We start from the raw sequence: 18,684 nt of genomic DNA, 5'->3' as shown, positions 1-18,684 counted from the left end.
GGTGCTTCTCCTGGTCTCCAATGCGGGTACAGGGCCCAAGGACTTGGGCCATCCTCCACCGCACTCCCAGGCCATAGCAGAGAGCTGGCCTGGAAGAGGGGCAACCGGGACAAGAACCCGGTGTGCCGGCGCCGCAGGCAGAGGATTAGCCTATTGAGCCGTGGCGCCGGCCTAAAGTAAATCTTAAAAATAAAAAAAAACTGTAAAGCATACAAACATGAATACCAAACATTAGGACAAGAACATTAAATTTTTAGTAGCATAAAACTGTCAACTTTGATCTCTGCTTGAATATATATTTGATCCCAAAGTTAAATCAATTTTTTGTTTACAAATTATGTTTTTCCTTACATAATTAAAATATATCAAATAACATACACCACATTTTAAACAAGACTAAATATGAGTTTTTTTCTACTGTGAATCATTATAAACTACATTTAAACTGTATATTATAATCTTTATTTAAAAATTACTTTTAGGCCGGCGCCGCGGCTCACTAGGCTAATCCTCCGCCTAGCGGCGCCGGCACACCGGGTTCTAGTCCCGGTTGGGGTGCCGGATTCTGTCCCGGTTGCCCCTCTTCCAGGCCAACTCTCTGCTGTGGCCAGGGAGTGCAGTGGAGGATGGCCCAGGTGCTTGGGCTCTGCACCCCATGGGAGACCAGGAAAAGCACCTGGCTCCTGGCTCCTGCCATCGGATCAGCGCGGTGTGCCGGCCGCAGCGTGCCGGCTGCGGCGGCCACTGGAGGGTGAACCAACGGCAAAAGGAAGACCTTTCTCTCTGTCTCTCTCTCTCACTGTCCACTCTGCCTGTCAAAAAATAAAAAATAAATAAATAAAAATTACTTTTAAAAATCATCTTATAAAATGGAATACTTTTTTTTTAAATATTAAAGACTTATTTATTAGGGCTGGCACTTTGGTGTAGCGGATAAAGCTGCTGCCTGCAGTGCCAGTATCCCATATGGGCACCAGTTTGAGTCCCAGCTGCTCCACTTCCAATCCAGCTCTCTGCTATGTCCTGGGAAAGCAGTGGAAGATGGCCCAAGTCTTTTGGGGTCCTGCACTCACATGGGAGACCCAGAAGAAGCTCCTGGCTCCTGGCTTCAGATCAGCGCAGCTTCGGCTGTGTGGCCAATTGGGGAGTGAACCAGCAGATGGAAGACCTCTCTCTCTCTCTGCCTCTCCTTCTCTCTGTGTAACTCTAACTTTCAAATAAATAAACAAATCTTTAATTTAAAAAAAAAAAAGACTTATTTATTTAACTGAAAATCAGAGTTACAGAGAGAGGGAGAGACAGAGAAATCTTCTATCCACTGGTTCATTCCCCATACGGCACCAACAGCTGGGGCTGGGCCAGGTTGAAGCCGGGAGCCAGGAGTACTATCTGGATGGCCCACATGGGTGGCAGGGGCCCAAACACAGAGATGCACAGACAGAGGAAACGCATGCTCTGTCCTCTGGTTCACTCCCTAAATACCCCAACAGCCAAGGCTGTGTTGGGGCCAGAGCCAGAGGCAGGGAACTCAAACTGGGTCTCCCAAAGGAGTGGCAGGAACTCAAATTACTAGAGCCATCGCTGTTGCTTCCCAAGGTCTGCATACTAGAAAGCTAGAAACAAGAGTTAGAGCCAGGAAATGAACACAGGCAGTCAAATGTGGGACACAGACATCTTAACCACTAGGCAAACATTTACACCAACATTATTTAATTACTATGACAGTCCATATACATTTTGTGAATTGAAAACTTCAGGAAGGGCCGGCGCCACAGCTCACTAGGCTAATCCTCTGCCTTGCGGCGCCGGCACACCGGGTTCTAGTCCCGGTAGGGGTGCCGGATTCTGTCCCGGTCGCCCCTCTTCCAGGCCAGCTCTCTGCTGTGGCCAGGGAGTGCAGTGGAGGATGGCCCAAGTGCTTGGGCCCTGCACCCCATGGGAGACCAGGATAAGTACCTGGCTCCTGCCATCGGATCAGCGCGGTGTGCCGGCCACAGCGTGCCGGCCAGGCGGCCATTGGAGGGTGAACCAACGGCAAAGGAAGACCTTTCTCTCTGTCTCTCTCTCTCACTGTCCACTCCGCCTGTCAAAAAAAAAAAAAAAAAAAAAAAAGAAAAGAAAAGAAAAGAAAAGAAAGAAAAGAAAAAGAAATTTCAGGAAGTACAGATCAAGGGAGATTACTTTTTTGACTCTTAACACCTGACTCAATTCCAACCCCTCAAGTTTATCAACTTACTAATAAACAAACTAGAAAATTCTTAAAATACAAAAAGGACTAAGAATTAACTGGAAAATTCATTCACTTAATAATTAAATACTATTAATGTCAAATTTTAAAAATCAATAGTAAAAATAAGCGATTCAGTCATAACTAAAATTAACTTCTGGAGCCAGCCTTGTGATGCAGTGAACTAAGCTGCCACCTGCAGCACTGGCATCCCATATGAGTGCCAATTTAATTCCCAGCTGCCCCACTTCCTAATCAGCTCCCTGCTAACACACCTGGGAAAGCAACGAAAGCTGGCTTAAGTATGTGGGCCCCTGCCATCCATGTAGGGGACCCAGATGGAGCTCTGGGTTCCTGGCTTTAGCTTGGCCCAGCTCCAGTTATGGCTACTTGGGGAGTGAAGCAGCAAATGGAAGATCTCTTCCCCTCATATTTTTCTCTCTTTCTTTCTCTCTCTCTCTCTCCCTCCCACCCCCCCCCTTTCAAATAAACAAATTTTTAAAAGGAAAGAAAATTAAGTTCTATAAGTGAAAAATGGAGAATTGTAATTAATTAAATATGTAGATAAATAATTAGAACTGAGGTTCACTGAACACGGAATCTGAAAAATTTAAAAATTGAAGCATAAAATCACATGACCTCAAATATTAAAAGAAAAGCAGTTAAAGAGATATAACAAATAAAAACAGATGAAAGAAAAAGCAAGACAATATTAAGAAAGCAATCCTAAGAAGGAAAAAAACAGAAAAAGGTTAATAATAAAGGGCTAGGAGAAAAAAAGGACAATAAAAGGAATCAAGAAGCAAAAAGAAGGTTAGAATAATGAATTATATTAGATAGAAATCACTTTTGCCAAAATGTGCCTGAAAAATCAATGAAAATGACATAGAATTATTTAATTAGAAAACAAGTTTTACCATAGGTTAATGACTGGTAAAGTTCTACATACAACTATTTCAAAAGGTACAACTACATCCTTCTTTTCATTTTCAGTTTTGGAAACAAAACTGTGTTAAAAAGAAAAAACCAATGTAATATTTTTGTTCAGCCACAGTATATTCAATTCTCAAGATAAAGGTAACTTATAAAGGTATAAAATTAACTAATCATATTTAACAAAAACTGTTTTGATCACAAACATCCTCTGCTTTCTGCTACATGTTTAACTGTCATATATCCCGTAGTAAATAACAACATTTGCCTATCTTGAGAACTTTTCACAGAGATAAAGTTGATGAGATTTATTAAAGCAGCCTGAGTTGACAGACCCTAGTCAGCCAGCCCCCTGTTAGGAATTGGAGGCTTTATAGCCTCACAATACAAAAAAACAAAACATCACCTTCATGAATACCTAGAGAGGAAAGAGGTCCAAGAAAACATCTCAGATCACTGAGTCAACTTAAGTCACACGTCCATCTCAAAACAATCACTACAGCAAGAAATTGCAATGCCTTGATGGGTTCTCCCAGGGCAGGACACACCCTGAAACTGGAAATTGTGAAGAAGGGAAGATGGAAGGCCACGGTCATCATCCACGCTCATTCCCTTCCATCGCATCCCTCACAAGTTCTGCTAAAACAGCATCCATCTATGTTCATCACTCTAAATGAAGTGAGTCGATTGTATCCCCCCAAAAGATACACTGAAGTTCTAATTCAGGGTACCCTGACTATGACCTAGTCTATAAAGAGTCTTTGCAAATGTAATCAAGTTAGGATGTGTTCATGCTTGCACATCCATTGTGATGGTATCCTTAAGAGAAGGGACACAGAGACACACAAGGAAAGTACCATGGCAGATGAAAGAGATGCCTCTGCAAGCCAACAAATGTCAAATAAGACAAGAACAAATCATGGAAGAGATTCTCCCCTGGGAGTCTTAAGCGAGAGCATAACACTCCCAGTAACTCAGGGTCAGAGTTTGAGCCTTCAGAACCATGAGAGAATAAAGTTCTGTTGCTTTAAGCCCTCAAGTTGTGATATCTCAGCATACCAGTACTAGGAAACCAACACCCTAAGCATGTTAACCTATGATTCTTTGCCCTTGCACAAACTCTTCATTCCTTCTGGAATGTCCCTCTCTCCCAGATGGTTTCTTTACACTGAACTTCTCACACTTGCCCACAAGTCCTCTCTCTCCTCAATGATGCCCCCTCAGAGCCCCAAAAAGCATTAGTCTCTCTATCACATATTAGCCTAGCAGCACAGACTGCCTGTATTTTTATTACGAAGTTCTAATTGCCTATACACATAGCTATCTTCCTTTAGAATTATGAAATGAGGGGAAAGCAAAGTCTGATTCTTTCCCATCCTCAAGGCAAACATAGTACTTAACATGTAATCAGAAGGTATCTATGCCATTGTGACTCCGAGGGCTGGGCAAATGCTTGCAACGCCGGCAACCCATATTAGAGTGCCTGTTTGAGTCCCAGCTGCTTTACTTTCAATCGAGTTTCTTGTTAAGGTGCCTGGGAAGACAACAGATGATGGATCAAATAACTTGGGCTCCTGCCATCCATGTAGGAGACTCACATGGAGTTCCTGACTCCTAGCTTCAGCCTGGCACAGATCTGGTTGTCGCTGCAACCTGGGGAGTGAACTAGTGGAAGGAACATCTCTTTCTCTCACTCTTTCTGCCTCTCTCTGTTGCTTTGCCTTTCAAATAAATAAATATTTTTTTTAAAAATTACATTTATGAATAGAACAGATTAATGACTCATCCCAAAAAGGATAAAGGGCATGCATTAGGAGAATTGGCAATTAAAGATCTTAAAGAACAGAAGATAGGCCTTGGAAAGTAGAACCCAAGTAAGTAAAGAAAAAAAGAACCTGGGGTAAGAGAAAGGAGGGTGCTAAATTTATTTTATTTATTTATTTATTTGACAGATAGAGATAGTGAGAAAGAGAGACAGAGAGAAAGGTCTTCCTTCCATTGGTTCACCCCCCAAATGGCCGCCACCGCCAGTGCTGCGCCAATCCGAAGCCAGGAGCCAGGAGCTCCTCCTTCCAACGCGGGTGCAGGTGCAGGTACTTGGGCCATCCTCCACTGCCTTCCCAGACCACAGCAGAGAGCTGGACTGGAAGAGGAGCAACCAGACCTAGAACCCTGCGCCCATATGGGATGCCGGCACCAAAGGCAGAGGATTAACCAAGTGAGCCACGGCGCCAGCCCCCGAGGGTGCTAAACTTAGCAAAGATGCAGAGAAACTACAAAGCAGGATTTGGTTAGGGAAAAAGGGATGTGCATAAGGGAGGGGGAGTCTTCTGCTGAGGGTCATTTTATAGGTGAGCAAAGGAATTTTTAAGATTTATTTATTTGATGCCTTGCGGCGCCGGCACACCAGGTTCTAGTCCCGGTCGGCGTGCCGGATTCTGTCCCGGTTTCCCCTCCTCCAGTCCAGCTCTCTGCTGTGGCCAGGGAGTGCAGTGGAGGATGGCCCAAGTGCTTGGGCCCTGCACCCCATGGGAGACCAGGATAAGTACCTGGCTCCTGCCTTCGGATCAGCACAGTGCGCTGGCCATGGCGGCCATTGGAGGGTGAACCAACGGCAAAAGGAAGACCTTTCTCTCTGTCTCTCTCTCTCTCACTGTCCACTCTGCCTGTAAAAAAAAAAAAATGATTTATTTGAAAGGCAGAGCTACATAGAGAGAGCAGGAGAGACAAAGATGGAGGTCTTCTATCTGCTGGTTCACTCCCCAAATAGCTGCAATGGACAGGGTTGGGCCAGGCTGAAGCCAGGGGCCAAGAGCTTCTTCCAGGTCTACCATGTGGGTGCAGGGGCCCAAGGATGTGGGCCATCCTCCGCTGCTTTCCCAAGTGCATTAGCAGGGAGCTAGATTGGAAGTGGAGCAGCCAGGACTCAAACCAGCATCCACAGGAGATGCTGACACCACAGGTTGTGGCTTAACCTGCTAAGCCACAGCGGCAGCCCCAGCAAAGGAATTTTTAAAAAAGCTTCTGAGGGGCCGGTGCTGTGGCGTAGTGGACTAAGCCTCCGCCTGCGGCACCAGCATCCTAAATGGGTGCTGTGTTTAGTCCCAACTGCTCCTGTTCTGATCTAGCTCTCCGCTCTGCCCTGGAAAAGCAGAAGATGGCCCAAGTGCTTGGGCCCCTGCACCTGTATGGGAGATCCGGAAGAAGCTCCTGGCTTTGGATGGGCCCAGTTGCAGCCATTTTGGGGAGTGAACCAGGGGATAGAAGACCTTTCTCTCTGTCTCTCCCTCTCTCTGTAACACTACCTCTCAAGTAAATAAATAAATCTTTTAAAAAAGAAAAAAAAAAAAAAAAGATTCTTAGTGGGGCCAGAGTTGTGGCCTAGCAGGTAAAGCCACTGCCTGCAATGCTGGCATCCCACACTGGTGCCAATTCAAGTTCCAGCTGCTGCACTTCTGATCCAGCTCCCCGATAATGTCCTGGGAAAAGCAGCTGAAGATGGCCTAAGTGTCTGGGCCCCTGCAATCCACATGGGAGACATGGATGAAGCTCCAGGCTCCTGGCTTTGGCCTGGCTCTGCCACCTGGGGAGTGAACCAGTGGATGGAAGAACCCTGCTTCTCTTTCTCTGTAACTCTGACTTTCAAATAAATGAATAAATCTTTAAAAAAGAAAAAAGGCTTCTGAGCAAGGCAGTGGGGAATGGATTCTGCAGGTTAAGAGACCAGTCAGGTTGCAACAGAGGCAAGTCAGCAATGCAATGAAGGGTCAGTTGCACTAGGCCAGGGCCAGGTACACTAGGACAGCGGCAGAAGAAATGGAAAGGGATAGATTTACATTACAGAAGAGAGAATAAGCAGGTAGAAAGAGCTCAAAGATTATTTTTTTTTTTTAAGATTTATTCATTCATTTGAAAGTCAGAGTTAGAGAGAGGAGAGACAGAACAAGATATTTTCCATCTGCTGGCTCACTCCCCAAATGGCCGCAATGGCCAGCGCTGGGCCAGGCCGAAGTCAGGAGCCAGGAGCTTCTTCCAGGTTTCCCATATGGGTGCAGCGGCCCAAGGACTTGGGCCATCTTCCACTGCCATTAGCAGGGAGCTGGATTGGAAATAGAGCAGTCAGGACTTGAACTGATGTCAAAATGGAATGCCAGCACTGCAGATGGTGGCTTAACCAGCTGTGCCACAGCTCTAGCCCCTACTCCTAACTTTTGATCTTTGGTTAACTGAAGTAGGATTTGAAACTAGAATAAAGTACAAAGGGAAAGCCTATTTTTTCCAATAATGATAAGTAGTTTGATATCAGACATGATTCAACATGTGGTGACAGTAAAACATACCAACAAAATTGCCTAACAAACAATAGGTAAGTCAGAGTTCACGAAAAATATAAAAATTAAAAATATGTATGACTTGACATGGGTAAAAATGACTTTTAAAGAGTCATAAAAATATATCATAAAATTGCATTTCTTCTTTATTAAACCTATTTATTTTCATTTTTTATTTGAAAAGCAGAGATAGATTCCAAAAGTTGATTCATTCCCCAAATGCCCACAACATCCAGGGCTGGGACAAGGCAAATCCAAGAACCTGGAAGTCAATTTGGGTCTCTCACATGGATGACAGGGACTCAAGTACTTAGGTCATCATCTGTTGCCTCCCAGGGAACGCATTAGCAGGAATGCTGGATACGAATATTAGCAAGAAGCTGGATGGGAAGCAGAGTGGCCAGGACTCAAACCAAGAATTCTGCCAAAATGAGATGTGGGCATCCCAAGTGGCAACTCTGCTGCACCAAAATCTGTCCCTGCATTTTTTCTTTAAACAAATTGAGCACTACATTCTAGGAATAATTATGGGTCCAGAAATATAACAGTGAACAAAACAAAACTTTAAAATCCTGTCCTTGGGGCTGGTGCTGTGGCGTAGGGGGTAAAGCCGCCACCTGCAGTGCCAGCATCCCATATGGGCGCTGGTTCAAGTCCCAGCTGCTCCACTTCCGATCCAGCTCTCTGTTGTGGCCTGGGAAAGCAGTGGAAGATGGCCCAAGTCCTTGGGCCCCTGCACCCATGTGGGAAACCCGGGGGAGGCTCCTGGCTTTGGATCAGTGCAGCTCTGGCCATTATGGCCAACTGGGGAGTGAACCATCAGATAGAAGATCTCTCTCTCTGCCTCTCCTCTGTGTAACTCTTTCAAATAAATAAGTAAATCTTTAAAAAAAAAAAATCCTGTCCTCATGCAGTTTATTCTACTAGGGAAAGCAAACAAGCCTAAACTGGACTCACGAACATAATAAATTTGGAGCTTTCGAGGTTAATACCCCTTAGAATAAGTACTATACAAAAAAAAAAGTTTTACCTTTTTCTTTCTTCTAATTTATTTTCCAGAATTTTCATTTCACTAGTTAGAAAGCTATTTATGTCCTTACCAACAACCAGATAAATTCAGTTTTTTTGCATACTATCTTGCCTATTGTAAAAATCTATTTCCTTCCTTTTTATCTCAAAGTGTTTTTTGGAATTGGGTCAGCCCTTCCAAAATGATCACAAAGGGTGACTAGGCTCAGGAAAAATGAGGCCAAATGGTACAATGAAAAGAGAAGAGGTTGGAAATTAAACAAGGCCTGAGTTCAAATCCCAACTTTACAAATTTTGTGACCTTGAGCAAGTTATTCATTACCTCCAACCTTCAGTTTACCGATCTATGAAATGGTAATAACTTCACTCTAAGGAGTAAAAGGGATCATTTCTAGAAGGTGCTTGACACAATGCTTGGAAAAAATGGAGCAATGGTTGCAGCTGCTGCTATGACAACTACTACTACTATTACAGCATGCACATAGCACAAAACAGAAGCTCAAAAGATGGTTATTTCCTCTGCTTTTCTTGGGTAGCTATAAGGCTCCGAGTCACTAGGTTATTCTATTCTATCCTCCCAGAAGTTCTGCATAGCAAGAACTTCATAAAACTGAATACATATTGATTTTATAAATGAGCTTAATATCTGTAACTTGGTGGGATATATTTGTGCTCCAAAGAAAAACTTCAATGGTGATGCCATAAGTAGAAAAAAAAAAAAAGATCCCTGAGTAATGAAGATTCACATAAAAATGAATGAAAATGGTTCTGTCTTACAAATAATACACCAAAGATTTATAGTTATTTTTGCTGAACTGACACCATTAACCTTACTCTCTGTAATTAATCATTTCTGAAGCAACTTTCATTAGGAAAAAAATTGGCTAACTTACAACCATATAATAAGCCAAATTTTGTATCATATCCTCAAGTTGTCCTGAGGAATAAACAGTAAGATACACATGAACATGCCCGGCCAAGTCCCTGGCACACAGTACGCACGCAGTGATGACTTTAGTGAAGCCCAATCCCCTTGCTATCCTACATTCCTTTCAATTAATGAAAAAGACCTATACTGGCAATTATGAGACAGGGCATACAGATCTAAAAATCTTTAAAAATACACAAGCTTAATGCTATTCTAAACCAGGAAGGAATTCATTTAATACCTTTTAGTTAAATGACAAAGAGGTGTATAAACCACATCAAGATATATACCACCAGGGGCCAGCATTGTGGCTTAGAGGGTTAAGTGACACCAACATCTCATACAGGCAGCTTTTCAAGTTCCAGCTGCTCCACTTCCCATGCAGTTCCCCGCTAATGTGCCTGGGAAAGCAGTGGACAGCCCAAGCACTTGGGCCCCTGCAACCATTTGGGAGACCCAGATGCCACTCCTGGGTCCTGGCTCCAGCCTAGCTCAGCCCTAGCCATTGTGGCCATTTGGGTAGTGAACCAGCAGATGGAAGATATCTCTCTGTCTCTCTCTCCCTCTCTCATTCTATAACTCTGCCTTTCAAATAAGTATTTAAATATATATATACACACACACACACACCCCACTATGATCAAAACCAACATTTCATTCTTTGCCCAAAAAATCCTCCAACTAAAATTTAATACAAGTCTTTTTAAAAGACCAGAGACATAAGTTCCTCCTACTTCCATTCCAGAAGCCCACAAAATATAATGGTATCACCAAGACCACAGTCATAATTGCTCAATCATGAAACAGCACGGATAACAGCTGGTACAAACTCAAAGGAATAACCACAATAACTAGAGGAGTCCCTTCCCTCACATATGACATCATTTGAGACAACCAGTTTCAGGACTCTCTGTGCCCCATAAGTGGCTCTTCTCCAATCCTCTGGACTGCCCATGGGGACACTCAGAACTCTCTCTCCCCATGGCGATCTCCCTCATAGATGGCGTCAGCACTGACATCAGCCAGGTGCACACCTTGAGAGCATCCCAAACTCAGTGTGTGTAGGATTGAACTCGTCTCAGATCCATTCCTCCTGTGTCCCTGTGACTGTTAATGGCAGTGTTGTCCTCTCCATCACCCAGAATAATATCTAGTTTTATTTTCCTCATCATCCTACTCTCTCTTCCCAACAGTAAACCAGTTTCTTAAAGGCCTGCTCATTTTACCTCTACAACACCACGCAGCAATCCGTCCCTGCCTTCACACCCTCTGCCATCTCCAGCTCTGACTATCACTGTCCTAACCCGGGCCAACAGATCTCACCTGGCTTCCCATCCCCTCTCATGCTCAAAGTGAGCCTACCTACTCTGAATATCACAGATAGACTGATCTTGCTGGGGTCTTCCTGTTGTGTAAGGTGAAAAAGTACTACAGTAAGACCCCAAGACTGACCCTGCTATGGCCCCTCTGCCCTGCCACATCGTCCTGGATTTTCAGAACATGAACTCTCATTGGAGCCAACCACCCACTCACTTGATCTTGGAAGCTCCTTACATTCAAAATGCTCTGGCCTCACCTTAAAGTCCACTCCAGCTCTGACCCCCAATGTAAAAGCCCACAATGTCATGAAAATAAGAGTAAACTACATAAGCCATTCCACTGCTCTTGGACTAAAGGTTGAAAGCCTCAATCCGACTGGCAGGTCTCCACTTGCCCTGCCCCTGCGTATCTCTGCAGTCCTGCCGTGTTCCCCTTCATTCTCCCTGTTCAGCCACCCCACACTCTCTCCAGCCTGCCATGATCCTACCCATCCCCAAGCCTAGAACTGTGTCTGTCTTGCTTACCACTCTCAGAGGCGTGCTCAACAAATATGTGCATATTAATGTGATTCATAAACCAGAACACCCTAATTAAGTTACAAAACCAGCCCCACCTTTGACTGGTCCTCAAGTCACTTGGTTTCTCCATCCATAAAACTCGACTTCTCAATACTCTGAGTTCCCTGGAAGATCTGACGTTACTGGAGTCTACAATTTTACCACTCCAAACTTCTCTCACAACTCTCTTCCATAGAGGTAGCAACAAAATTTTGTTTGCATCCTCCCTCCCATCTGGAATTTTTCCCCCTGTGTAACATTCCCAAATCCTTAGTCTCCAATACTCAAATCCATGGTTATCTCCTTCTCAAATCTCCCTCACACCCCCTAGCTAGTTACAACCTCTCCACACTAAATCCTACAGGTTCACTGTCTCTTTCTGTTCTCAGATCAAATGTCACTTTAACTTCAGAGAGACCTCCTAAAGTCACCGGCAGCTATAATTCTCTATCAGGTCACCCCACTTTTATTTTCATAGCATTTACCAATATCTAAAATTATTCTGTTCATTTCTTTGACTTATTTATTAGTAAGCAGCCTGTCAGTCCCACTAAAATATGAAAGCAGGGATCTTGTCTGTCTTGGTCACCACATTTCCCCGCTCTTGCTGATCAGACATGGAAAAAGTGCAGTAAGTAACCACCACAGGCATGAATGACTCTGTAACCCTTATGACTAGGGTTATCTGTGTGCATATCTTTCTCCTGGTATATTCCAAACTCCTTGTGGACTAGGCCAAAGTCTGGCTAATCTATTTGTTTGAGTGTATTATCCAGAAAGCCTTGCACAACTGAAGCAAATAACAGATAACCGCTAATTAATTAATTAATGATCTCTCCAAGAGGTTCTGCTCCAAACTGGAACTCCATATTGCCCAGAAACCAGGGCGAACAGGAATCTCCTTCCATCCTCACTCCCTGACAGAACCTGTTCTACTCTGCTACATCCAGTGAGCTTCAAAGGGTTGGTTTCTTCACTTTCCTTTAGCCACCAGCCACTAGTTCTTCCATCCCCAAAATCTCACACTGCTATCCTCTCCCTTCCATCTCCATCCAGCCAACAAATCGTTTCAAGGGTCCAGTATCTTAAGAAACCCAAATCTCCAATCAGTTGGGGAACCTATCAGGTAGGGCACACGGGGATGTTAACAGAATGTGTTGAAGTAAAACAGGTTCACTCACTTTTTTTCCGATATCTCATTTATCCGAAATAGACCTAGTTTCAGAGATGGGCTTTGATACTCTTGGGGAACCCAAACATTCTTCCAATCTAGCCCACAACACCCAAATACCTCTGGGCAGCTCCCCACTCCTAACTGTACTCTTTCACCCTACACAACAGGAAGACCCCAGGCCAGAGATGATGATCTCCCCGGAAACAAATGGCCCTCCCACATCGCGGGGCAGCCCTCCCCTCCCCACTTTCTTTGCAGCACGCGCCTCTGGTCTGGGGCCGTCACCGGCGCCCCTCAGCTCCCGCCTCCGGCTGGGCCCGACCCTCCACCACCACCCCCTACTCACCTGAAGCGGCCCCCGCAGTGCTGGCATTGCTCGCCCACCCAGCCGGCGGGGCAGACGCACTGGCCGGTGCCAGGGTTGCAGCGGCCGCCGTTGACACAGGGCCGGTCACATTCCTTGGCCTCGGCTGCAGCGGAGCCCGACACCGCCGCTGCCGCCGCCGCGGCCTCGGCCTCCGAAGGCAGTAGCAGCAGCAGCACCGGCAGCAGCAACAGCAGCAGGAGCCGCGGCGGCAGCGACGGCGACAGCAACCACGGGAGGCGCAGCCCGGCCCCCAACCCCGGCCTCCCAGTCGCGGTCACGTCCCAGCCCCGGTGCCGCCCGCCGTTCCTGCCCGCGGGCGCTGCCGTCGCCGCCGTCCTCCACCTCAGCCTCGCCTCAGTCGCCGCCGCCGCCGCCACCATCTTCCCGGGGCTGAGACGGCGCCCCGCGAACACATACACACACACTCACACACACACACACACACACTCACACACACACACACACACCACACGGCCGGCTTCGCTTCGCCTGGCCGTGCGGGGCGGGGCTGTGTGGACGGTGGCTCGTGCGGTCAATCCTGAGGGCGGGGCCAGAGCTGCGCGTGGGCGGGGCCGGAGCGCGCGCGCGTGCGTGCGTGGGCGCGGCGCGGCGCGAAGATCCCGGTCCTTGAGCGCAGGATGCTTGGGTTTGCTGCTGGCGCGAGATTCTCATGTTCGCCCTCTGCGCGGGACGGCAGGCAGGGGAGCAGCCCCGAAGCGTCTCCCTTTCCACGGGGCCGCTGGCGCCCCGGCCGCCCTCTTGACCAAGCCGGTCGTGTTGCGTGTGGCGCTCACTGGAGACCGCGCGCTCGCCTGGCTGAGGGGCCTTAGGCAGTGTGCCGTCGGCTGCAGTCCTGTGGAAGAAGGAGTGGTGCCTTCGAGCCCTTTTGAAATAAGGGTGACCAAGTGACACGTGTGTTAAGAAACCGGCATGTAGGCTGCGCCTGTGGGACAACTTTGAGGTTACCTTACTCTCCACTCTGACCTCCAACCATCTCTGAAGAGAGAGCAACAGAATCAGGAACTGGCACACCCTCAAGCTACTCAGGGGTCGTGTCTGGTACTCTGAGACTTCAGTGACCCCCCCCCCCCCCAAAGCAGTGTAACCACGCCATGCAGTCTTCCACTCTGGAATCTGGACTGAGCCTGCGACTGTTAAACCAGTAGAAGGATGTAATAGACATTGCAACGTGTCAGTTCCAGCTCTGAGCTTTTAAAAGACCTGGCAGCCTTCATTTTGAGCTCTTAATAGTCCTAAACTGCTCCCCCTCTACCACCCTCCTGGAGAGAAATCCCCTTACAGAGACCAACAAGTAGGAAAGACCCCATCGTAGCTGAGAGGGCAGTCCCTGCGTGAAGAAGCCGTCTGAGCTGTTCCACACTACCCAGAACAGAGACAAGTCTTCTGTAACGTACCCAAAATCCCGAGAACTGATAAGCTGGTTGCTAGTTTAAACCTCCAAGTCTCAGAGAGGTTTGTTGCTCAGCAGTGGAAAACCGGACACTGTCTGACACGACCCTTGGGCTGTGAGGAATATTCCTAAGGTAATGACCTTGGAAATTGGGCACTTCGCAGTCCTTGGAAACAAAAACCCGCATACCCTCAATCTGACCTCAGAGCTCAAAATTCTAAGATTTAGATGATAAGGTTCTTGGATTCTAAGATTTAGGTGGTAGCCCCACACTCTTGCTCAGAGTGAGGTCTTACTCATCCCCTTCAAATCTGGTGACACTGAACTGCCCAGCAGCCTCCCTCCCAGCTCACCACCCACACATTCCCACAGGAAACCCATTGTTTAGCCCAGGCCCTAGAGCTGGCATTCTGGTTTGCAGGTTATATTTTTGCTGGGCTGTGTAGAATGAGGTAGGGAAACTGAAGCTAGGTCCCTGTCCTCTGGCAGCTCACAGTCAGATAGGGGAGGCTGATGTGTGCAGTGCAGTAGCTGTGGAAGACACTGCTCTCCCTAGGCTTCCAGCTCAGAAACAGATCCAGCCCTTTTCCTGCCTGTCCACCACAAAACTGAGGCCAGGCTGCAAAGTTCTCCATGATTTTACCACCACTCGCAGGTAACAAAGAGTTTACATCCACAGAGCAGCCATCCCTGTACTGCATTTGGCTGCCCTCCCAAACTGGAGAACCTTGTTAAAGCAAACCTGTTTCCTATTTCCTTCATCTATTCCATCCTCTGCTGCTTTTTTCTTAGTCTTCCAGCATCTTCCAATTGTTCTGTCCTAAAACAAACTCTGACCTGTGAAAGAAGTATTGCTGCTGTCTTCTCCTTTACTGCTGTTGTCAGAGTCCGCTATACTTTCTGCTTTCGTGTAGTCGTTCAAAGATAGCTACGAATTCTTTTACACTCTTTTGGTGAAGAGATGGGGCCTAATTCCCCCACTCTCCAAATCTGGGCTGGCTGTAGTGATTTGCTAGACAAATTGTGGTGGAAGTGGTGTGCTGGGACTTCTGAAGCTGGGACCCAAGAAGTCTTGCAGATTCTTCCTGAAAGTCTTGGCACATTTGGTCTGCAGCAAACCAGCTTCCATAAGAAGCCCAGCTGCTCTGAGACTGCCAGGATGGGAGGAAGCCAGCTCCTAGCCATTCAGATCTTCCCAGTTGAAGCCCCAGACAGTCATGAAGCAGGGGATCTCATCCCTGCTAAACTCACACCAAAATGCAGATAAATGAGCAAAATAAATAAGCATACTTCTTTCAGCCAGTAAGTTTTTGGGACAGTTTGTTACACAACAATAGAGTACCAGAATACTCTGTAATCTGCTTTCTCCAAAGACAAGAAAGAATAAGCCTGGTGAAGTAGATTTGATTAAGAATTCATTAAAAATGCCGGCGCCGCGGCTCACTAGGCTAATCCTCCGCCTAGCGGCGCCGGCACACCAGGTTCTAGTCCCGGTCGGGGCACCGGATTCTGTCCCGGTTGCCCCTCTTCCAGGCCAGCCCTCTGCTGTGGCCAGGGAGTGCAGTGGAGGATGGCCCAGGTGCTTGGGCCCTGCACCCCATGGGAGACCAGGAAAAGCACCTGGCTCCTGGCTCCTGCCATCGGATCAGCGCAGTGCGCCGGCCGCAGCGCACCGGCCGCGGCGGCCATTGGAGGGTGAACCAATGGCAAAGGAAGACCTTTCTCTCTGTCTCTCTCTCTCACTGTCCACTCTGCCTGTCAAAAAAAAAATTCATTAAAAATGACAGATTAGGGGCTGGCATAGTGGGTAAAGCTATTGCCTGTGATGCCAGCATCCTATATGGGTGCTGGTTCAAATCCCAGCTACTCAACTTCTGATCCAGCTCCCTGCTAATGTGCCTGGGAAAGCAGCAGCAGATGGCCCAAGTGCCTGGGCCTCTGAACCCATGTGGGAGACCCAGAAGAAGTTCCTGGCTCCTGGCTTCAGTCTGGCCCAGCCCTAGCCATTGCAGACATTTGGGGAATGAACCAGCAGATGGATGATCTCTCTGTGTCTCTTTTTTTTTTCTCTCTCTGTAACTCTGCCTTTTGAATAAATAAATTTTTTAAAAAACCATCAGAATGACAGTATATATAAATGCATAATATCCAACTCATCTATGCATAATAAGTTGTAGGTTTTGATTTTATTGTCCAGTCACTCCTCATGGAGGAATCACTGTAGCTCTGGAAACATCGCTGGTGCCCTCCACATGCCTTATTTCCAATTTTGTGTGGCTGCTCTACCTGAAATCCTGTGTCACCTTTCTTTTCCCAACTAATCCTTATTAAGGTGGTCATTTCCAAGCCTCAGAAACTAATGCCAGTGGCAAAGAATTCTCATACTCTAATTTGAAATCACTCTGAGTTCAAACTCTTTTTTAAATATTTAAATATTAAATAAAAAATTTTAAAATATTCTATTTATTTATTTGGGAAGTAGAGTTACAGACGGAGTGACAAAGAAAAGTCTTCCATCCACTGGGTCATTCTCCAAATGGCTGTAATGACCAGAGCTGGACAGATCCAAAGCCAGGAGCCAGGAGCTTCTTCCAGGTGCCGGGAACCAAGCACTTGGGCCATCTTCTACTGCTTTCCCAGGCCATAAGCAGAGAGCTGGACACGAACCAGTGCCCACATGGGATGCTGGCGCCACAGGTAGACGCTTAGCCTACTAAGCCACAGTGCCAGCCCCTGAGTTCAGACTGTAACAGAGACCTCACTAACTACATGGCCAGAGGAGTTTGCATCCACTTAAATGGTTTTAAAGTCCTTATGCTTCTGCCAGTTTGATTTGGTTTGGCTTTTTTTTTCCCACTCAAGAAAAATGTCTTCCTATGTGGCCTTTTTTTCTCTCTATGATTTCTTTCTGTTTTTAAAATTTTTATTTGAAAGGTAAATGATAGATATCTTTCATCTATAGGTTCACTTCCCAAATGCCTGCTACAGCCATGTCTGGGCCAAGCAGAAGCCAGGAGCCTGTGATTCAGTTCAGGGCTCCCAAATGGACAGCAGGGTCCCAAATACTTGAGCCATCAGTCTTCCTTTCAGGTGCACATTAGTGGGAAGCTGGAATCAGAAGTGAAGCCAGTACCCAAATCAGGGACTCTAATAGGGGATTCAGGTGTTGCAAGCAGTTTCTTAACCTTAGTGCCAAACATTCACTCCTCTCTGATTTTATGTGATTATTTTCTGTGTCTTTGCCTGCATTGCCTCCAGGTCATGGACATGGATGGATTTTATAATTTTTTTGCCTTCTCTCATGCAGTGTCTTCTGTCAGTCTCCCTACATGTGAGCCTGAAACAGGATTTGAGTGCACAACTTATTGGAGAGTACTCTCAGAAGAAACACAATGAAGGAAGCAGCATAGAACAAGGAAGAAAGCTGAACATGGTGTGGTCTTATCTGGAGTTGAGCTTCAGCATGATCGTAGGGAGAGCCTTAAAACATGAACTGTACCATGCAGTTGATCCCACCATGAGGTAAGGGAAGAGTAATTTGCACACATATTCAGCAGCCAACAGAGCACTAAAAAGAATCCACTAAAGGAAATTTGAGAGGGTGTATTTGTGTGTATAATAGGCATAGAACAGATTTTTTTTAATGATTTCTATTTATTGTTTGACAGAGACAAAGAAAGATCTGTCTGTTGGCCCACTCCCCAGATAGTCACAGCAGCCAGGGTTAGACCAGGCCAAAGTCAGGAGTTGGGAACTTGATCTGGGTCTCCTGCATGGGTGACAGGGACCCAACTACTTGAACCATCACCTGATGCCTTCTAGGGCATCAGTAGGAAACTGGGATCAGAAGCAGAACTGGACTCAAACCTAGGTACTCTGATATTGGATGCTGGTGTCCCGAACACCCACCAAACACCCACCCCTCAGCAGATATGTATTGAACATCTGCTATATAGCAAGGACTGAAAAATACCATAGTAGGATCTATCTGATTGGCCATATGACCTCCCCAAGAAAAACCAGACCTCATTCTGCACAATTTGCAGCATTAACATGCCAAAGGTCTCCTTGTATTTTTAGCCTATATGGGACCAAGCAATTATTTGCTTATAGATATCAGGATCTCATCTAACAATGAGATATGATGTTGCCTGTGAAAGAAGTTGAACCTGAAAATTTGGAATAACCACAGCTTGAGGATTCTAGGTAAGAATGAAGCTCCGTTGGCAGTTCCGTCGCATATCCCTTGTAAGATATAGGTCAACGGACAAACATAAGATCCTGGTAGTTCGTGGCAGGCTCTAAGGAAAAGTGTTTAGGAGTCCTTGTTCTAGAGCACAGAGTTAACTCCCTGAGCTATTGGCAGAGCTCCTGGTGGCTTCCACAGGTAAGCCTCACAAGTATAGA

At 46.3% G+C, this 18,684-nt stretch overlaps 1 protein-coding gene across 1 annotated transcript in view; it reads right to left on the bottom strand.

The window, feature by feature from the left end:
- Window positions 1-13,384, bottom strand: part of ATRN (attractin) — a 161,263-nt gene extending 147,879 nt beyond the window's left edge. Inside the window, exon 1 of the mRNA XM_002710922.6 lies at window positions 12,846-13,384. Coding sequence (XP_002710968.1) covers window positions 12,846-13,246 — 401 coding nt within the window. The 5' untranslated portion in view covers window positions 13,247-13,384. The remainder of the gene's footprint in view (window positions 1-12,845) is intronic.
- Window positions 13,385-18,684: the final 5,300 nt, after the last annotated feature.

Source organism: Oryctolagus cuniculus, chromosome 11 (genome assembly GCF_051225735.1).
Source record: "Oryctolagus cuniculus isolate XC-2025 breed Fujian yellow rabbit chromosome 11, ASM5122573v1, whole genome shotgun sequence".
NCBI classification, from domain to species: Eukaryota; Metazoa; Chordata; class Mammalia; order Lagomorpha; family Leporidae; genus Oryctolagus; species Oryctolagus cuniculus.
This window is presented reverse-complemented; position numbering and strand designations above follow the sequence as displayed.